Source organism: Carassius auratus, chromosome 47 (assembly GCF_003368295.1).
Source record: "Carassius auratus strain Wakin chromosome 47, ASM336829v1, whole genome shotgun sequence".
In the NCBI taxonomy this organism is placed as follows: Eukaryota; Metazoa; Chordata; class Actinopteri; order Cypriniformes; family Cyprinidae; genus Carassius; species Carassius auratus.
This window is the reverse complement of record NC_039289.1, coordinates 10,778,342-10,799,880: the sequence shown is the minus strand read 5'-3', so window position 1 is coordinate 10,799,880 and position 21,539 is coordinate 10,778,342. Positions and strand designations below refer to the sequence as shown.

Sequence of the window (21,539 nt, the reverse complement as noted above, 5' to 3'; positions counted from 1 at the left end):
AAATAGTTAAAGTTGCATAACTTTGTCAAAAAAAAGACAATATCCACTTAAATCAAAGTAATTAAATTATTTAGAAATCACTCATGTTTATTTTATAATGATACTGTTATACAGGAAAAACTAATAGGATTTGCATATTTTAAAAATCTCATTTTAATATTTATCAGCTTTATAAGACGTTAAAAGTACTGCATATTAATAATCGCCCAACATTCATCGGGGGGAACCTCAAGGCTATGTCCTGGGGCATAACAGATTTAGCTTGAGACATAATTGTATACTTAATTATGGACACAAACAAGGAAAAACACATGGCACCTGATTAACACGTGGGTTCCGAGCAGCAAACGCAGTCACTCGTGGTGAATTCACACAGCTGATGTCTATTACGCACCAATAAGCGAGAACGCACGAAACTCGGTTCATAAGTCTGAAATCCATTCACTTACCTTCGTCGTGCATTCTCTGCAGGCAAAAAGTCAGGTTTCTCCTCCAGCTTGGCATGGCAAATAACGAAGTGTAGTGCGTTATGCGGAGAGAGGCTCGTTTGTGCTGGTGATGATGATGGACAGGGAGCACGCGTGCAGAGATGTGTCGGTAGTTAGGTGTATCGTGGACAGATCCTGTGGTGTTCATGCAGTGGTCCATGAGCGGGCATCAGCTGTCGCTCCTGAGAAAGGAGCGCAAATGACTCACGAGTGTCACCGCCTCACACCAAAGTGTGTGAACGCGTGCCGCTGGAACACTCTCAGATCCACGCACAAACTCATTAACCCTCACTTTCTGATGGTCTCGGAGGAGTACAGATCATAATATTCAAGACGCTACTGGATGATTAGCATATTAATACACCACCAGTTTACGTGATTTAGGCTATTTGTTAGTAGAAAGATCATTTGACGTTTTAATGACCTTAACCTTACTTTTCTTAATTTTAAGAGAACATTTTCAACTCAGTAGAATGATAAAACTATTTTTTTGCATGAAGAAAAAAAAAAAAAAAAAAAAAATATATATATATATATATATATATATATATATATAGTTATTGCGATATAATGAAAGCGAATAGTTACTAGGTTCAACTTAAACGTAGTTTATCCTACATTTTAATTTAATTTATATTAAATATTTATATATTTTAGAATATGTATTCAACATTCAACATAATTTATTATTGTGAAGAATATTTTTATAATTAACATACTTAATATTAAAATATTTTAATGTAAATATTATTATTTACATTATATTTGTATTATTTTTAATTATTATGTATATAAAAAATTGTATATAAAAAAGCTAATTCTTGCAATATTTTTTTCTGCATTACCATAATGAGAATGTCTTCAAGAAAGTTTTTTGTATTAAAGGAATGAGAATTAGAAGTAAAACTAATGAACTGTTAAATAAATGAATAATGTTAAAACTTTTTAAATATGTGCTTCATTTTCTGTTATGCAAAATATGGTAATAAATAAATAAATGAAAGTACAGAGTTAAAACTTCAGTAATATCAATGAGATAATTTGTTTTGGTCATTGGAACACACAAAAAGAATCAAAAGAGAAAGGAGAACAGTGTATTTAAAAATGGTGAAATGTCCTTAAAATTGGTAATTTGGCTCTGTAACGTAAGAATCTCATCAGAACTGCAAACCGAAAGTTCTAAGCTGATGTGTAAGCCATCAGTGTATTAAAATACACATTTCTCAAAACAACAAATCACCCTGTTATTTTAAGAGACACTTTCACTTGTGAGAGGCTGCCACACATTTGGAGTTTTTTTTCCCCCCATTCCAGATGCAAACTCATAACTGGAGGCCGAGGGAGTGTTGGCAGGGCTCTGTGCTGATCTCCTGAACCCATGAGCAACTTTGCCAAATCTGTAACCGAGGCATAATTAAATATGACAGTAATGGAAACAACTGCCATAGTATGTTCACGCTGGATGTTTAGACGGCGTGTTTATTTGACAGATTATGCAGGTGATGCCAACAATTTTGCTTATTGTTTTTTTTAGTTTTTTTGACGTTTCAGGTATTGCATTTTAAGATGTGGTGTAAAGTCAACATGAAACGTCATTTGCAACCTATTTTATTCCTACACTCGAATATTTTATGTTTTGGTGAATTGGTGGCCAATTCATATTGATTCTCATCATATATGATCTTAATCGTACTTTCCATATGATCTTCTGACAGTTAAGTTTAGGGGTGGATCTTTATGCTTTTTTCTAAACAATAAAAAACATATACATTTTTATAATTAGCGTACACTTCACTCCCAAATGTGTGCGGTCCACAGAATGCCAGGTTTCCACCACAGAATGAAAGTATAAAAAAGGTAATCATGACTTTTTTTGTCACAATTATCAGTTTATCGCTCACAATTTGGACTTTTTTATCAATTGCAAATATATATTGCACAATTTTGAGTTCACATATTGCAGATATGATAAATATTAAATAGAGATTTTTTAAATATGCTGTTCCTATTAGTTTTTCCTGTATAACAGTATCATTATAAAATAAACATGAGTGATTTCTAAATAATTGAATTACTTTGATTTAATGTCTTTTTTTTTTTTTTACAAAGCTATGCAACTTTAACTATATTTGTTGAATTGTCACATTATTTTTGAGGGGAACTCTCCATTTAAGCTAACGTGTAAATCCTGAACAATAAAACTATGTATTAATCAAATGAATGTTTAAAGTTGATTTCATGGTTTTAAAAGTTAATCAAAACAAAAACTTCCCCCCAAAAACACACAACATATTTTTATAACCATTATATTGTAGGTAATTAAATTGTACATAAAATATGATTTATTTAAATTAATAATAATAAAACAGTAATAATAAACTATATAATAAAAATAATAAACTATAGTTATAGTTTAGTACAGAAAGCTTTATTCTTCGATGGTCGTGTAGGTCTTGAAGCACACCAAGTCCATTGTGGCTAATATATCTGGACCAGCTTTCACGTATCATCATTTTTTTCTTACTTCTTCATGAATCTTTTCTCAACATAATTAACAGGTTAAGGATTTTTACAAACAATATAAATCAGCTCAAACATCCTGTTTGGAAATGAACCAATGGAAACAATCTAAAAAAAATCAGGGTCAGGATGAAAACCAGAACAAAATTTCATATCCACTCTGCCGGCTGAAACCGAGATGCACTTTTAACGTTCAAGAAAGTCTTTTAGGGCAGCACAGAGTCAGTCTTGTCTGATTGGAGGTGTGAGAGAGGAGACGGGCTTCACTGCTCGTTCTGTTGGCTGTCTGTGATGGAGGTCACGGCCCCCTGACCTTTGTTGACGTCACTGATACAAGCCCACTGTCCGTCCACTGACTCCTTCCACAGGGTCACCTAAGCGCAAAAGTCAATGGGAAACATAAATGACGTGCTTTTCATTTTTGGTTGAACAATCCCTTTTATTTATGAATATTTTACCACCTATATTTCACCTGTGCTTATTTTCAAAGCACTTTTACACTATATAGCTGTCTGTTTTATAAATGCATCAGATATTGTCTGAGAGTAACTGGCTCAACCCGGCGCTCGCTGCTGTGAATAATTACAACGCAGCATGTGAAAATATGACAAAAAGCGCAACAGCCAAGAGTCTCCATTTAAATAACGGCGACATCGAGGACCCACTCCCTCACGCTGGGCCGAGTGCTGGGTGATATAACCTCCGTCATTAATGCCTGAACCTGAGAGTGCCTAATACTCAGGCACTGTAAAATGAGTAATGAAGTTGAGGAAATGGCGGCTCTGCAGAGCTGTAAGCTCCAGCGGAGCATCTTCACTCCTTAATCCCATGGGACGAGAGCCAAAGACTGTCAACATACGTTTCATGGTGAAAACTGAATGAATCACAATGAATCTGTCAGAGTACGTTCACGGCCTGTCCTTTAGTTGGTGATGGGATGAATCATGTTTGGCACACAACATCCATCCTTGAGTATCACAGTGTTTATTAGCAGTGTTATTTCAGTACCATCGATAGCTTCTATTATTAGTTTAAAATAGTTTTAGTAAACTGGTCAATTTTTTTAATGTTTTTGAAAAGTCTCTTAATGATGCATTTCTCTTCATGTTGCATTTTTTCAGGGTTCATTGATGAAAAGTAAGTACAAATGAACAGCATTTATTTGAAATGGAAACTTTTGTTACATTATACAATTTCTTACTGTCACTACTGATCAATGTAATGTTCCTGCTGAATAAAAATATTAATTTCTTGTTTATTTTTTAACAGTAGTGTATTTTATAGATTATTTTTACACTTATTTTATTCATTTTGAATCTAATTTGCTACAATGGTTGATTGAAAAAGCCATTTTAAGTAGTTTGAGGGTGAATACATCACATTATTGAGCAACTATTTCTTTAAATCCAGCTGAGCACATACTTTGTTGTCTCCTCCTGACACAGCCAGGATGTTTCCTGTGATGGACCAGCTCACGTGCCACACCACGTCATTGAATTTGTGGAGCAGTTTAGCCGTCCAGGTGTTACCGGCTGGGTCGTCACACGTCCAGATGAACACACGACCGTCCTAAGGTGGACAATAATACAAAATAAATCATTTATATATATGGGATTAAAGGTAGATATCATAAACAGTTAAAGACTTCCCTAAGGAATAAAACACATGCCATGCTCAATTGTTTGCACTACAGGAATGTAATATAATTTATAGTTTAAAAATAAACATCAATTTAAATCTAACTTAATTTAGCTCTAGATTGTATTACAGTTATTGTTTACAGTGATCTACAGGACAGTATTTATAGTAAATCACCTGTGAGCAGCTGGCGATTGTGCTGGTCGGCAGACCAATGGAAGGAGCCCAGCCAACATCTCTCACCCAATCACTGTGCGCCTCCAGCTTCTGGTCCTCTTTCCACTGGCCGTCCTCTTCCCTGGGGAGGAAATATGAACGTTAAAACTAGGGATGCACCGAATCCAAGATTCGGATTCAGATTCGGCCGAATACTGGGCTTTTTGACAGGGTTAGGTTTCGTCCGAATCTTAGATTTTTTTTCCACCGAACCCTAGGCTTGCGCTACGCTGGTCGACGTCAAGCGGCCGTTGATTAAGTGATGGTGTTTACATGAGGACCGCTCTGTAGCAATACAGAGCCAGTCACATTGGGTGCTGACTTAGAGATAAGTGTTTTTTTTTTTCACTGCTGGCAAAAACAGCAAAGATCTACCTCTGTGCCCAGTGAAAGACTTTTCAGTGCTGCTGGGGACATTTGTTCCCATACTCGCAACCAGCTGTCACCTGTTAATGCAGAGCATCTTGTTTTTTTTTAAAAGAAACTCTCATTTCATGTGAAAGGTTAGAGGTTTTATATTAATGTAATTATGATGCAGGAGATGTGTGTGATCTTCCGTAATATTTTTCGTAATATTTGGCTACTGTTCTAATCGTAGCCTATACTATTATAAACAAAAACTGCCTACTATCCATGTTTATTGAGTAAATGTTCAATAACATTAATTAAAAATTTAAAGTCACCAAACATATTCTGGTTTAAAAAAGAAAAGAAAAACACTTTTCTTTGCATTGCTGCACTTTTATTGAAAGGTTTTGGTTTGTACTTGTGTAAGCGGCTTATGGTAATTGTCAAAATAGTTTTTCCCACTTCATCATGTCATCAGTGGACGTTGTTTACTACATTAATGTGTTTTACTGTGTTATTGGAATAAACATGCGAGTAGGATTCGGTATTCGGTTTCGGATTTGGCCAAATCTTAAACAGTGGATTCGGTATTCGGCCGAACCCCAAAAATATGGATTCGGTGCATCCCTAGTTAAAACATTACATCAATGTATTTCAAATAAATGTCGTTTTTATGAACTTTCCACTAAAAAAAATTGTTTTATCAAAGAGTTTCAACATTTTGAACTGTTGTCAACATTGATAACTATCAGAAATGTTTCTTGAGCAGCAAATCAGAATGATTTCTGAAGGATCATGTGACACTGAAGACTGGAGTAATAATGCAGAAAATGTAGCTTTACATCACAGGAATAAATTGCATTTTACAATATATTCAAACAGAAAACTGTTATTTTAAATTGTAATAATATTTCACAATATAACTGCATTTTCGGTCAAATAAACACAGAATCAGACTTCTTTCAAAAACAAATTAACATCTTAATTTTTCCAAATGCTAATGTGTACATTTTTTAAGTTTTATTCAGCGTGGCTCTACTGGAGCCCAACTGTTGTAGTAAAAGCTGACAGCAGGTGCTCGTCACTGTACTCTCTTTATTAAAAGCGCTGGACTCACTTCCAAAGCTTGACCAGATTGTCACAGCCTCCAGACACAAATCTCTTGATGTAGTTTGGCTTCTGTCCTGTTGGCTGCTCAATAAGACTCCCTGGAACAACAGCTGGGGCCCAACTCACAGCGTTACAGCCGATCTGCCGGCGAGAGGAGAGAAAACATTAAAAACTCAGTACAACAAACATCTACCATACTCAAAAAAACAAGTCTTGCATCGTCAAGATTTTCCTGTAGCTCATGTAAAATTAGAATTTCTAAACGTTTTAATTTAAAACAAAAGGAAAAATTATTATTATATTTATAATAATCAAATAATAATTACTTGAGGCCTATAGAAATATATTTTAGGATATTGCATTGGCATATAAAAGGCAGGACTCACTGTATGTGCATTGTTGATCTTCTTAACATCCCAGTGTCCATCTCCAGAGCAGGTCAACACAGAAATGGCCCCGTCTGAGCTGCCACAGGCCAGAAACAAGCCGAAGTCATGCGGCCCCCAACAAACAGAGTTCACTGCGGGACAACAAACGTGTGACTGTCTGCAGCGGGATGCATTTCTGTGTCACGGTGTTTGAGTGTGAGAATCAAGAGCGTGACGTTACCGGAGGAGTCGTGGCCGGTGTATTCATACATCTTGTCCCAGGTGCCGTTCTCCTCCCTCCAGATGATCACCTTCCTGTCGTAGGAGCAGGACGCCAGGATGTTGCCGTACATGGGGTGAGCCCAGGCCACCTGCCACACTGGACCCTCATGACTGCCCAGACATCGAAACAATTGAAATAAAAGAACTAGTAAGATAAATTAAGTGTTCCTGTGGCTCAGTGGTAGAGCATTGAGTTAGCAGCGCAAGGTTGTGGGTTCGATTCCCAAAGAACACATGCTAGGGAAAAAAATTTAATCTGAATGCACTGTAAGTCACTTTGGATAAAAGCGTCTGTTAAATGCATAAAATGTAAGTTTAATTTAATTTAATTTAATTTTTACATTTACATTTAATTTAAGTATCAGTCATAAGTCACCCTTAAACTAGAGTTTTAGTTTATTATAAAAAAGTAAATGTATAATAATAAATAAATAAGAATCATGATACCAGTAAAACACTTTCTTTCATGCCAATTTGATGTCAGCTACAGTAATATATTATTTAATTATGAATTATTTGGGGGTATTTTTCAGCCAATACTAATATATTTAGTTATAAATGACCTGTTCCTGACAAAAAAAAAAACAAAAAAAAATTATTATTATTATTTTCATTGTATTATTTAATAATTACTTGTTTAATTTACTGGGTTTAATATTTTAATCCATTGACAACACTAAATATAACACATAAATGTAAGCAGATTTTTACGTACATTTGATAATGCTGATAAATACGTAATTATTCTATTGTTTTTATTTTTTTCTATTATATATATATATATATAATTGGTTTCTTTCTCTTACCCATTCACTCCTTTTTTATTTGAATAACTACTTAATTAAAAACATACTTTATTTTTAAAATATTTTATATATTTATTATACATTTTATATATTATATATTTAATTTATTTATAGTTAAATTTTGGGGGGATATTAAATAATTGTGTTTGTTAGCCCTTTTTGTTGTATCAAAACTGTATCAGTTTAGTTTATAACTATTAATCATGTAATTAACTGCATTAAATATTTTAATAAATTAATCTCCCTAATTATAACAAAACTGCTTAATTAAGTTTTTGGATGTATGATTATACGTAATTGTTTCTTTGTTATCCATTTTCAACTAATTATTTACTTGAGCAATTACTAAAATAAATATTAAAAGAATAGATTTCATTTTTGTAATGTATATTTAAATTGAAATAATTGAATATGTAATTCCTGCGGAAAACTGTATTATTTTGCATAGGGAATAGTTACATTTTCTGGTTATTGTAATAGTCTCCTGAAGTTTTAGTTTCATTTTGGCATCACTGAAGCCCAGTTTTAGTTGCGTGCTTCACTCACCCCCTCAGATCAGCCACGAGGATCTGCCCTCCGTTTTTGACGTCGAAGATCTTCACAGAGCGATCAGAGGAGCAGGTGGCCAGCCTGGTGCCATAATAATCCATCTGAGCATCATGCTGAAGACAGAACAACAAACCAGAGTCATGAAGCTGCTGGAGAAGATGCAGTGAAGGTAAAGGAGGAGACAGACTGGACGGAGACACTCACGATCATGTCCTCGTGTGAGGTGTCCACTGTGTTAATGACCGAAACCTGAGGGACACAAGACCACACACTTGCTGAACAACTTAAACACTTGTTATGTTTTAATTTGTTTTAGACTGTTTTATAGTGCATCAGATATAATTGACATTAATAGAATTGTTGATATCATCATGCATTTGATCTGAGTAGCCCAAAATCTCAATAAACGGTCTTGTTTAAAGGTATTTGCAACTAATTGATTATTTATAAATGTCATTATTATTATTATTTCATAATTATTTAAAATGTAATTAACTGAAATAAATATTTTATTCAATTAACAAATACTGTTAAATTCCGTTATATATATATATATATATATATATATAAATAAAATGCACAATTTATTTATTCATTTATTTTATTTAATTTTATGCATACTGATATATGCAATGTAATGTTTATTTTATTTATAAAGTAATTAACTGAATTAAATATTTTAATCGACTTACAACACTTAATAATATACAAAAAAAGTATTTTTAAATTACTATTTTTCTGCAAACACTGATATATGCGCTTCTTTACTTTCTGCAATAATTTACTAATGTTAAGCTTATTGTTTATTGGATAAATTGAAAAAGTAATTAGCGGGCTTTATCCTGACTTTTAATCTATTGACAGCACTATTAAATATTCTTTTTTTAAAGCCTTAATATATATTCGTCGGATCGTAACTACAATTAATTGTATTATTAATAATGATGATGATGATAATAAATAATAATAATAATAATGGGGGGGGGGGGGAATATAAGCTTGTGAAAAATATAGCAGAGGAAACTCTAACAAACATGGATATCTGTCAGAATCAAATATAATAATATATTATCAGCGCTGTTTTATAAATATGTTCCTAACCTAATCATAACTAAAACACTAGAAAGTTGCTTTAATCTCATAAACAGTTTTGACGTGTAAAAAGTGACCGTGTTTTCCATCAGGTCGCTTATTAAAAACTACAGAATCGGTTTTGCTTGGGTTTTTCCATCCCTCAGACCAAGAACTACCGGGGTTTAAACTAAAATCTGGGAATAATGCAAACCCAGTCAACAATGTACCACTCACCATATTTGATTATAGCCCTCCAACAGGCAACTTGACTTCTGAAAATGTAAGAAAGTGTCTCAGCTGAAGTCTCAGCTCTTCAGAAATTAAATAACAGATAGTATTTCCGACGTGGCAGACCGAGCTCTCCGCGCACACTGTGTTTCCGCCGCTAAACTCCGGCTGGAACTAAAACAAGGTTCCGCTCAGTTTTCTCGTCCGCGGTTCACATCGAGTCCGACAGAGGACGCCAGAGCGAGGTCCATTATTATCGCTCATCTCTATTTATAACTGTCCCAAAGTGTCATATGTCGCAGTCTGTCCAGTATCCAGCCAGGCGCTATGATCTTAATCAAGCTCAACTTTCTGTACTAAGTTTTAATTCTCCATTAAAGCGCAGTGGTTTAAAAAGCCAAGATGTCGAATGTCACCTTTTACATTTCCAATCTTTTGGAAAAAATGACATCCACTGACAAAGACTTTCGGTAAGACTAAGTGTGTGTTGTATACGCATGACTAACTTAGTGTTAGCAGAAATAGGCCAATGACAAAGCAAAGGCCTGCAGTTTTTATACAAAGCTCAATCAACTTTTTATATCTGAATAACTTTCAGATTCTATGCCTTGAAACTCTTAACTGGATTAAACATTGACTTTTGTAACTAAAAACTAGCTGTTGTGGACTTACTGAAAACAATGATTTGTTTGCATGGATTTTTAACTATTCTATATCAAACTTAAAGATTAAATTAATCAACATTAGTGATAACTTCCTGCAGAATTTGGTTTCTAATTAGTTGTTCTCAAATTTTTATGCTACGTAAGCTTTTCAGATAGCAAATAAAGTACTGTGGTGCTACCTTAGTATTATTTACCATGGTAAAACCATTGCGATGTGGATTTGAAGTACATCAAAACTGATTTCTATCAGGTTTATGGCGGCCAATGACCTGATGATGGAGCTCCAGAAAGACTCAATCAAACTGGACGAGGAAAGCGAGAGGAAAGTTGTGGCGATGCTACTCAAACTTCTTGAGGACAAAAATGGAGAAGTGCAAAACTTGGCTGTCAAATGGTATTGCTTTCACTCAGACTTTCTTCCTTTTTGGTGATACAGTGGTCGTGATTATTTCTGGTTTGTGTAGTCTCGGTCCTTTGGTGGGAAAAGTGAAGGAGTGTCAGGTGGAGACGATGGTGGACACGCTTTGCTCCAACATGGTGTCCAACAAAGAGCAGCTGAGGGACATTTCCAGCATGGGCCTGAAGACCGTTATCGCTGAACTGCCACCGTCATCTACAGGTATCAAGGTGATTTAAGAGAAAAATCCATCTTTTTAAAGATCTTGTTAGTCTTAGTTGTTGTATTGTGTTGAAGGTGTGAGCCTCACAGTCAACGTCTGTAAGAAAATCACGTCCCAGTTGATTGGAGCCATGGGAATGCAAGACGACGTGTCCATTCAGCTGGAGGCTTTGGATATTCTCTCCGACATGTTGGGCAGGTTAGTTAGCACGTCTTGCATGGAAGTGTTTATGATCATCCACCCATCCCCTGATAGCACACGTACATCTCAGAGACGTCTATTTGACATTAATCTGCTAGATTGTTTGCTCATCTGCAATACGTCTATAGGACGTTTCCTTTCAGATGTCAAATAGACATTTAGATGTATCTAAGATGTTTATGATTTAAAATGGATGTAAAACTGACCTCTTAAAGATGTCTATTAGATGTCAAATAGATGTTTAGGTTTATGATGTAGAAAGAAATGTAAAACTGTCATCTTAGAGACAAATAGACATTTAGCTGTATTTAAGATGTTTATATTTATAATGAATGTAAAACATCTTAAAGACATCTATCGGATGTCAAATAGACGTTTAGCTGTATTTAAGATGTTTATATTTATAATGAATGTAAAACATCTTAAAGACATCTATCGGATGTCAAATAGACGTTTAGCTGTATTTAAGATGTTTATATTTATAATGAATGTAAAACATCTTAAAGACGTCTATCAGATGTCAAATAGACATTAAGATGTATTTAAAATGTTTATGATTTAGAATGAATATAAAACTGACATCTTAAAGACGACTATCACATGTCAAATAGATGTTTAGAAGATGTATTGAAGATGTTTATGTTTATAATGAATGTAAAACATCTTAAAGACATCTATCAGATGTCAAAAAGACATTTAGAAGATGTATTGAAGATGTTTATATTTAGAATGAATGTAAAACATCTTAAAGATGTCTATCAGATGTCAATCAGACATTAAGATGTATTTAAAGTGTTTATATTTAGAATAAATGTAAAACTGACATCTTATAGACGTCTGTTAAGTTAAGTTGTTTATGATTTAAAATGACATCTTAAAGACGTTTATCAGATGTCAAATAGACATTTAGATGTATTCAAAATGTTTATGATTTATAATGAATGTAAAATTCACATCTTAAAGACATCTATCAGATGTCAAATAGACATTTAGAAGATGTATTGAAGATGTTTATATTTAGAATGAATGCAAAACTGACATCTTAAAGACATCTATCAGATGTCAAATAGACATTTAGAAGATGTATTGAAGATGTTTATATTTAGAATGAATGTAAAACATCTTAAAGACGGCTATCAGATGTCATATAGACATTTTAGATGTATTTAAACTGTTTATGATTTATAATAATTGTAAAATTTACATCTTAAAGACATCTATCAGATGTCAAATAGATGTTTAGAAGATGTATTGAAGATGTTTATATTTAGAATGAATGTAAAACATCTTATAGACGTCTATCAGATGTCAAATAAACGTTTAGATGTATTTAAAATGTTTATGATTTAGAATGAATGTAAAACTGACATCTTAAAGACATCTATTCGATGTCAGATAGACATTTAGATGTATTTAAGATGTTTATGATTTAGAATTAATGCAAAACTGACATCTTAAAGACATCTATCAGATGTCAAACAGACGTTTAGAAGATGTATTGAAGATGTTTATATTTAGAATGAATGTAAAACTGATATCTTAGAGGATGTTTGTACACAGCAGATGAAGTGATCTTTAACAGACATCTTGCAGATGTACCTGTGCTATCTGGGATCAGTCTTATACATTATTTGACAGGTTGAGCACTGCTCTGGTGAGCTTCCATCAGTCGATTCTGACCAGCCTCCTCGCTCAGCTTACGAGTCCTCATATGGCTGTGAGGAAACGCTCTATAATTGCTCTGGGTCACCTGGTGCCCAGTTGTAGCCCGGCTTTGTTCACGCAGCTCACCGAACACCTCATGGGCGAACTGTCCCGCGGACCGCCCACCGCCAGCGTCCGTACCTACATCCAGTGCCTGGCCACGGTCAGCAGACGAGGAGGACACAGGATTGGTGAGCTGATTCAATATTTCTGCTAGAATTCTGTCTTTCGGCGTTGAGGGCCAAAGAGACTAACAGAATGTAATGAATCATAATAAGTACTAAAATGTCTTTTGGAGATTTTGAATATTACATGTACATTACATTTTGAATATCAAAGTGTAGTAATATTGAGTCTTATGATCTGAAGGTGAACACCTGCAAAAGATTGTGCCAATGGTGGTGAAATTTTGTAACGTGGAGGATGATGAGCTACGCGAGTTCTGCTTTCAAGCTTTTGAAGCTTTTGTTAGCAGGTAAAACTATTTCTATTTTATTTCTTTATTAATTGCTCAAAAACTTAAACTTACTTTTTTTTTCAACACGAGTCAATGTTGTTTTTTTGTTTTTTAATTGCATTATATTTTACAAGTATTTTAATATCTTGGTTTATTTTTTTGGTTTAAATTGTAATATTTTGTCATTATTTTACATTGTAGAATTTTTTTAGTTTTTTTTTATAGTTTTTTTCCTTTTTTATGTTACTGTGGCTAATTACATTGTTTTGCCATTTTTGCAGCATTGTTAGTATTTTTTCTAGTCTAAAATAATAAAATTATTATTATTATTTTTTCATTTTATATGTTAAATTATATCATATTATTTTATATGTGTATATGTGTCTGACTAACAGATGTCCAAAGGAAATGTCTCCTAACATACAAGCAATCATCAAGTTATGTTTGAAGTACATCACCTACGACCCCAATTACAACTACGATGCTGATGATGACGAGGATGACAGCATGGACATTGAGGACAAAGAGGATGAAGATCAAGGTGATTTTTTGACCATTATTATGCATCTTTAGGAGGAATAATTCCATCTTTAAACAAAAAAACAGTATTATGTTTTTGATTTTTTTTTTTACAAATTATTAATAATTTTAAAGACAAATTCAAGTTTATCTATCTATAAGATGAGGCAGATGGCTGATGTAGTGCTGCCCACTCGGAGCATGTTTTTCACAGTCAGCACACTTGTTATCTATAGAGTCTGATGATGAATACAGTGATGATGATGACATGAGCTGGAAGGTGCGGCGTTCCTCTGTGAAATGTCTGGAGGCGATAATCAGCAGCCGCAGGGATCTGCTGGTGGAGCTTTATGGATCTGTAAGCCCAACGTTGGTGTCCCGTTTCAAAGAGCGTGAGGACAATGTTAAAACTGACATTTTCTCCGCCTTCGTGGCTTTGCTCAGACAGACCAGACGCCCTCATGGTCCCATTCTGGACACAGGGGCTAAAGAGGAGCCAGCAATTTCTCTCTTGAAGAAACAGGTACTAATGTTTGCAGGTTATCGACCCAACTTACATCTGGTGCATATCTCCTAAAAACTGCTCTGACCTGCTCTCACAGGTACCTACAGTTGTAAAAGCTTTACACCGACAGCTAAAGGAGAAAAGCATGAGATGTAGGCAAAGCTGCTTCAGTCTCCTGACAGAAATGGCCAATGTACTGCCTGGTCAACTGGGAGAACACATACCAGCCCTCATTCCAGGTCTGATTAAAAGAGATTTTGTATAAAATGCTATGCTAACACCCTGTTTGCATTGTAAAAGAGCATCTGGACGTCAAAAGCCAGTAAAACGCATTATAACCAGTGATACTGTCTTAAATGGATGCAAAGCAATGAGTTACCAATAGTAAACTGATGCCCCATTTGACTTCTGACATGAAGGACAAACTGATTTGGAGAGTTCACAAAACTATAGTCACACCCATTGTAAACATGGTGTCAAGTCACTATTCTGAAAAAGAACAGCTAACATGCTTACTTCAGATTGTCTATTGCTAAAGGACACTAAGGTCTAGTCAAAGATTTTCTTATCTTGCTCTAGTTTCAACAAGTACATCATAGTCTAGTCCAGGGGTCCTTAACTCTGATCCTCGAGATCCACTTTCCTGCAGAGTTTAGGTCCAACCCTAATCAAACACATCTGAACATGCCAATTAAGATCTTCAGGATTACTACAAAGTTTCAAGTACAGTAGGTGTGTTTAATCCAGGTTGGAGCAAAACCCTGCAGGAAAATGGATCTCGAGGTCTAGGGTTGATGAAGCCTGGTATAGTCCAAATTTGCCTTTGGACCTCTTGCATTTTGGACCAATTTGGTGGCATATTATTTCAGTGTATACATTCATTTCAGCTTTTATCTCTCTTTAGGTATTATTTACTCCTTGACAGACAAGTCAACCTCTTCAAATCTGAAAATTGATGCCCTTGCTTTCCTCAATGTTCTCTTAAGTAGCCACAACCCAGAGATCTTCCACCCACACATTAACGTCATCTTACCACCGGTCATCCAATGCGTGGAAGACCCGTTTTATAAGATCACATCTGAGGCCCTCCAAGTCACCCAGCAGATCGTCAAGCTCATGCGCCCACTGGACAAGCCCGTCTCTTTTGATGCCAAACCTTACATTAAGATTGTGTTTGCCTGCACCTTGAAGAGGTTAAAGGCGGCTGACATAGACCAAGAAGTGAAAGAGCGAGCCATTTTCTCCATGGGTCACATTTTGAGTCATTTTGGTGACCAGCTTGGTGCTGACCTGCAGCCCACCTTGCAGATATTTCTGGAAAGGCTTAAAAATGAAATCACCAGACTTGTCGCAGTGAAGACTTTGACCCTTGTTGCTTCCTCACCACTTAAAATCGACTTAAGACCCATTTTAACGGAGGGGATTCCAATTCTTGGATCCTTCTTACGGAAAAACCAGCGAGCCCTTAAGTTGAACACGATAACGGCCCTGAATGTTATGGTTACAAACTACAGTGACAGCTTCAAGCCGCCTTTGATAGACTCCATACTGAGTGAGGTACCTGCTTTGATTCAGGAGAGTGATATGCATATCTCACAAGTGGCAATAACGCTGATCACCTGTATGGCCAAAGTTTGCCCTTCCTCTTTGAGCAAGATTGGGGGGACAATTTTACCTGAAGTGCTTAACTTAGTCCATTCTCCACTGCTACAAGGAGGTGCTCTTAATTCCTTACTTGAGTTCTTCAAGGTTCTCGTAGCCACAAAGGCAAACAACATGGGTTACAGTGACCTTCTGAAAGCCTTGAGAGGGCCTTTCTATGATTCAAGGTCAGCTGACTCCATGTCCATGCATAAACAGTCCTACTACTCGGTGGCCAAGTGTGTAGCAGCCTTGTCAATGGCCGTTCCCAAAGAGGCTTCTGGAGTGGTCACCAACCTTATCCAGGATGTTAAGAATCCCAAATCTTCAGAGTCTGTGAGAATTCTCTCGTTGCTGTGCCTTGGGGAAATTGGACGTTTTATGAACTTCGAAGGGCAGAAGGAACTGAAGGGAGTCATAATGGAAGCCTTCGGATCTCCTAACGAGGAAGCCAAGTCTGCCGCATCTTTTGCTTTGGGAAACATTTGTGTCGGAAACCTGGGAGAGTACTTGCCATTCATGCTCAAGGAGATCGGAAGCCAGCCAAAGAGACAGTACCTACTTCTGCACTCCCTCAAGGAAATGATTAGCGCTCTGTCAGCCGAAAGTCTCAAGCCTCATGTCGAGAACATCTGGGATCTGCTGTTCAAGCACTGTGAATGTGCAGAAGAGGGTACTCGCAATATAGTGGCCGAATGTTTGGGGAAACTCACACTGGTCAGTCCATCTGAACTCATACCAAGGCTAAAGAAACAACTGTCCTCAGGTAATAAGAGATTAAATGTTATATTGAACTTTTATGATAATAGACTAGTTTTAAACATATATTCTTAAAATGCAGTTTTAAACGTGAACGATTTGATATACATAATTAGGCTGTACAAGCAAGTCAATATGTATTGTTCTTCCAGGGTCTCCTCTTTCCCGCAGTACGGTTGTAACTGCAGTGAAGTTCACTATTGTAGACCACCCCATGCCCATAGACTCACTCCTCAAAGGATGCATTGGTAAATTATATATATTTTTTACATGTATATCGGTAAATGAATGACAGATACTGTCTTAAAACCTTGCACTAATGGCTTAGTTTGTAATTCCACTATTAGGTGACTTCCTGAAAACACTCCAAGACCCTAACCTCAATGTCCGGCGGGTGGCTTTAGTCATGTTCAATTCAGCCGCCCACAACAAACCCTCCCTGATCCGTGGACTTCTGACATCAATTCTCCCACACCTATACAAAGAGACCCAGATCAGAAAAGACCTTGTTAGAGAGGTACAAACTATGAATGTTAAAAACATGTGGAAACTGGCATATAAAACAATGTGTACAATTTGGGAAATACTATTACTATTAAAGCCTGTAAAAGAAATGCAAATTATATGCCAAGTTTAATTCTGTGTTGTGATTTTTTCACATTTCGGCATGTTAAATCACATCTCAGGTTGAGATGGGCCCCTTCAAGCACACAGTAGATGATGGTCTGGACGTCCGGAAGGCGGCGTTTGAATGCATGTATACTCTGCTGGACAGCTGCATGGACTGTTTGGACATTTTTGAGTTTCTGAACCATGTTGAAGAAGGCCTGAAAGATCACTATGACATTAAAGTAAGTGTATTTTCAGTGATTTAGCAGTCTAATGCATTGATTTATGCTTAACGTTGTCCGTTACATGTGTTTTCCCTTTTAAGATGCTCACGATTCTGTTTTTATTTTTTTAGATGCTGACCTTCATTATGCTCGCCAGACTTTCTAAACTCTGTCCTGCCGCTGTAGTACAAAGACTGGACAGATTAGTCGAACCACTAAAAGCCACTTGCACTACAAAAGTAAGGTTTAACATGACAGCAGTTTGTAATGCTGCCTTATATAGTTGTCAGTAAACAATTATCTTTTTTTGAATACAAAGGTAAAAGCCGGTTCAGTGAAGCAAGAGTTTGAGAAACAGGAAGAGCTGAGGCGCTCTGCCATGCGTGCAGTCGCCGCCCTGCTGTCCATCAGCGAGGTGGAAAAGAGCCCTGCTATGGCAGACTTTGCCAATCAGATCAGAAGCAACACAGAGATGGCCACCATCTTTGAGAGCCTGCAAGGAGACCCCTTAACAGGGGTTGTGGAATCGATGGACACCAGTTAGGACCCTCAACTGCAGTTTATCTTATAGTTTGTGAAGAGATGGCAAAAGTACACACATCCTTCTCTCAAGTAGAAGTACAGATACTGCAGTATCTGACTACACTTTTTCACTCAAGTTAAAATTATAGAAGTATATGCTCCGACACATGTACTTTAGTAAAAAAAAAAAGAGTAGCCATTACCACTAAACGTGTTAGTGTCACGCTGGTAACTGGAACACACATATTAATAGAATACTAAAGAAATTACAATTCAGATATTGTTAGCTAATGGATGAATCCAGGCTGATCAACCACCATGCAGAAATCAAGCAGAGAAAATAACTCTATTTGATTACAAAATGGCTAAATTTAGGTGAGCTCTATTGGAAGTTATATTTAAAAAATGCAAAGAAAATTAGAGTGCAAGCACAATTTACTCTTGTTTACCCTATGTAATTATAAATCATTAGAAATATCCAAGGTTTTATTATAAAACCTTATAATATAAAAGTGTCACCGTAATTTTTTTATTTTTTTGGCAGGAAATCGTATCCATCTGAGATGAAAACTACAAAATGCATATCCAGCGCAATTTAACAAATCACCTTTCAAGGATAAAGGACTTTTATAAAAAGAATATGTTCGCCCAAGATTATAAATGTGCAAGCCATCTTGGAATGGCTTGTGATTACAAATATTTTAAAAACACACGGGGTGAGTCTTCTTTTCAATGCATATCTAAAAACAAAACAACAACAAAAAAACTGTATTCTCTACACTGCAGAAAAACGTATGGATATGGATGTTAACTTCCAATTTCTTTTAGAGAAATTTGTATTTTTTTCTTATTTTACCTAATGAAACAATAAACAAACAAATTTGGACATTATGGCTTTTCTGTGTTCTTCAAAACATCTCGTGTATTTTTATAAAAATAAAGTATATTCATAACAGTGTTAATCCGCTTAGCCTTAGTTTGTGGTTGCAGAACCTGCAATGGACTAGCTTTGTTAAAAATAAAAAAAATTAAATCTTGAATCACGTTATTACAGAACCTGCATCTTCCAGGGCAGGGGTTTCCAACCCTGTTCCTGGAGCCCAACCATCAGAGCACATTTTGCATGTCTCCTTAAACACAACTGATTCAGGTCATCAGCTCATTGGTCGTCTCCAAGACCTGGGCTGCATCCAAAATAACATACTTCCTAACTATATACACTCACTATGATTTGACAATGACCAAAAACTGCTTTCAAACGGGCTTCTGGTTCTCAAACGGATAAAGTTGCCTCCTGAAGCAGACAGTTACTAGACAATAAAGACAAGACTAGTCTCACTTTTTTCCCATTTTATTGAAAATACAACAAGACAACCAGATTATTCGTTCTCCTCGCTGCGGAGTCTGGCGTTGGGGTTTGTAACCTTAATGGCCAACTGAGCGGCCCTCTCTACAATGAGCTTCCTGTTCTTTGAAGACACATTGTGGGCGATCTCTGCACAATGGGACCTACAGAGAAAAAAAAAAAAAAAGATAAGATGATCACACATTCTTCTTATTTTAAAAACCATTTCAAATGCTTACTGACACTTAAGTCCACACAACCTAGTTTTATTCATAAGAGGAGACCCAAATACAAGCACTAGTCACTTGTTGCAGATTATCTTCCACCTTCTGGCTATGGAAAGAGCTAGAGGTGGAATGGGCATTTCCTCCGCCATGATATTTCTCCGGATTCAACACCTGAGATGAATACGGGCAATTCAGCAGGTATGATCGGAGAGATACACAGTCCAAACCACTTTAAACAAATACAATCTACTAGCTACATATCACCAAGAACCACAACAAACACATTAAAACATTCAAAGAATTTATATATGTAATGGGAAACACTTACATTGGATTAAATTGGCAATAGATTAAAAAAACCTTACTTGTTGCTCATCATGAGGACTTCAAGTTCCTTGATATTGTGGACCAAGAACTTCCTGAATCCAGAGGGCAGCATGTGTTTGGTCTTCTTGTTACTCCCATAACCGATGTTGGGCATCAGCATCTGACCCTTGAAGCGTCTGCGCACTCTGTTGTCAATACCTCTGGGCTTCCTCCAGTTTTTCTACAGAGAGCGTTCACATTAGATCAAGGATGTGAAGTGAAGGCTAAATTCACATGGAGTTCTCCATTAGAAGTGGTTTAAAAGAATACTGAACTACTTTAGTTGATCTCTTAACATGAATAAATGTGGGCACTGCATTTGAAAAACATACAAAATGTAGTGCTTTTCTTCCTATTTATTACACATCCGGGTTAAAATGATCAAAAGAAAACGTTTATTAAATCAATTATTCACAAGATCTACTGCATGCACTTTAACACACAGCATACCAGCATCTGTGGCTGTTTCACAGCAATAAACATTTTTTTAATGTATTTTTTGCTTAATATTGTATGTAGTTTAACTGCTATAAACATTATTCTATGTGGGTCCCCTTGGAAAGGCTTATTCAGATAAGCATTTCATGCCAACACTGACTAGAAGTCTACACTTCGTAACAACCCTGTGATTTTTATTCCTGCAACTTTTCTAAGCCTAGAAAGAAACCAGGCCTGCATGCTCCAGGACACTCCAGGCTCCCCACCTTGATCTTGACATAGCGGTCGGACTGATGTCTGATGAACTTCTTGGTCCTCTTCTTGAGGATTTTAGGTCTGGTTAGGGGTCGGAGTTGAACCATGGTGCCTACGGAGTCAACATGCAGAAATGAATGAGACACTGCGTTCAAAAACACAGGTAAACAACACAAATACCAAACTAAATGCAATAAATCCTTCTATTTGACAAATGACATGCAACTATGACTAAATCATTCTACTTTAGCATGTATGTTAGCAACATTAGCTAGCTGTAAACTCTTCTCCAAGACCTATGATGTTAATAAGAACAAAAACTACAAGCGTGCAATAAACTAACGTTATAAGCTTGGCGCATAAATCTGAAGTTTACACACTACACGGCGCAACACACACAATACATGTAACCAGCACTGAACACAGCATATTAGACTGAGCGTCTCAATCATGTAGTTGTTAGATTAAAATGCCTCTGTTGACATGTTAAAGCGAGCAGAGCAGTATTATATTCGATCTCGTGCCCGCGGTGTGTCACGCGCATCACAGCCCTGTCCGCCGTGTACAAACCCCGAGTGTTGTTTCATGTAAATATCTCCTGCTCTGTCGCTCCACGAGACACAATATAAGCGCGTGTGAACACAGTGGACGCTACTGCAGCGCTGCACACTGAGGATCGCTCATCTTAATCACAATCTAAAAGGATGAATTGAGATTTTGATGCGCTCACCGTTCGGCCTGTCTCTACCGAAGACAGTCCTGGAGAAGAGAAGGAAGTGACGCAGCGACGGCCCGCAAAGGACATCGGGAGCGGAAGTCGCTCCTGCTCTGAAATGTGGCCGTGCACAACATGTT

The 21,539-nt window shown here is 36.4% G+C and overlaps 4 protein-coding genes across 5 annotated transcripts in view; 1 reads left to right on the top strand and 3 right to left on the bottom strand.

Annotated features, from left to right (window-relative positions):
* Positions 1–755, bottom strand: part of grip2b (glutamate receptor interacting protein 2b) — a 143,981-nt gene extending 143,226 nt beyond the window's left edge. Inside the window, exon 1 of the mRNA XM_026236253.1 lies at positions 450–755. Within this exon, the coding sequence (XP_026092038.1) occupies positions 450–648 (199 nt within the window). The 5' untranslated portion in view covers positions 649–755. The remainder of the gene's footprint in view (positions 1–449) is intronic.
* A 2,139-nt stretch (positions 756–2,894) lies between these two features.
* Positions 2,895–9,794, bottom strand: sec13 (SEC13 homolog, nuclear pore and COPII coat complex component). The gene is made up of 9 exons (XM_026236275.1): positions 9,634–9,794; positions 8,530–8,574; positions 8,323–8,438; positions 6,930–7,081; positions 6,707–6,840; positions 6,328–6,461; positions 4,824–4,944; positions 4,431–4,577; positions 2,895–3,382 (listed from the first exon to the last, which is right to left on the bottom strand). The coding sequence occupies exons 1-9, from the start codon at positions 9,634–9,636 to the stop codon at positions 3,272–3,274; spliced, it is 963 nt and encodes a 320-aa protein (XP_026092060.1). The 5' UTR covers positions 9,637–9,794; the 3' UTR covers positions 2,895–3,271.
* A 235-nt stretch (positions 9,795–10,029) lies between these two features.
* On the top strand, positions 10,030–18,944 carry cand2 (cullin-associated and neddylation-dissociated 2 (putative)). The gene is made up of 15 exons (XM_026236252.1): positions 10,030–10,097; positions 10,543–10,686; positions 10,757–10,911; positions 10,987–11,110; positions 12,752–13,008; positions 13,187–13,292; positions 13,670–13,815; positions 14,030–14,316; positions 14,396–14,537; positions 15,203–16,705; positions 16,851–16,946; positions 17,046–17,215; positions 17,385–17,549; positions 17,663–17,770; positions 17,851–18,944. Exons 1-15 carry the CDS (start codon positions 10,030–10,032, stop codon positions 18,073–18,075), a joined length of 3,696 nt encoding a protein of 1,231 aa, XP_026092037.1. The 3' UTR covers positions 18,076–18,944.
* Positions 18,945–19,388: 444 nt separating this feature from the next.
* Positions 19,389–21,539, bottom strand: rpl32 (ribosomal protein L32). Of its 2 annotated transcripts, none has more exons than XM_026236285.1 (4): positions 21,415–21,539; positions 20,696–20,796; positions 19,991–20,172; positions 19,389–19,562 (listed from the first exon to the last, which is right to left on the bottom strand). In XM_026236285.1, the coding sequence occupies exons 2-4, from the start codon at positions 20,789–20,791 to the stop codon at positions 19,433–19,435; spliced, it is 408 nt and encodes a 135-aa protein (XP_026092070.1). In that variant the 5' UTR covers positions 20,792–20,796; positions 21,415–21,539; the 3' UTR covers positions 19,389–19,432. The 2 variants fall into 2 exon arrangements, with proteins under 2 accessions (XP_026092070.1, XP_026092071.1); XM_026236286.1 differs by having other exon boundaries at positions 21,255–21,424.

Coding starts and splice junctions, on each gene's coding strand:
- rpl32 (XM_026236285.1), bottom strand. CDS start 20,791: ATGGTTCAACTCCGACCCCTAACCAGACCTAAAATCCTCAAGAAGAGG. Junction 20,173..20,695: donor ACCGCTATGTCAAGATCAAG/GTGGGGAGCCTG, acceptor CGCTCTCTGTAG/AAAAACTGGAGGAAGCCCAG. Junction 19,563..19,990: donor GTCCTCATGATGAGCAACAA/GTAAGGTTTTTT, acceptor TTTTCTCTGTAG/GTCCCATTGTGCAGAGATCG.
- cand2 (XM_026236252.1), top strand. CDS start 10,030: ATGTCGAATGTCACCTTTTACATTTCCAATCTTTTGGAAAAAATGACA. Junction 10,912..10,986: donor ACTGCCACCGTCATCTACAG/GTATCAAGGTGA, acceptor ATTGTGTTGAAG/GTGTGAGCCTCACAGTCAAC. Junction 17,771..17,850: donor AAGCCACTTGCACTACAAAA/GTAAGGTTTAAC, acceptor TTGAATACAAAG/GTAAAAGCCGGTTCAGTGAA.
- sec13 (XM_026236275.1), bottom strand. Junction 8,439..8,529: donor CCTCACACGAGGACATGATC/GTGAGTGTCTCC, acceptor TTCTGTCTTCAG/CATGATGCTCAGATGGATTA. Junction 6,841..6,929: donor CACCGGCCACGACTCCTCCG/GTAACGTCACGC, acceptor GTTGTCCCGCAG/TGAACTCTGTTTGTTGGGGG.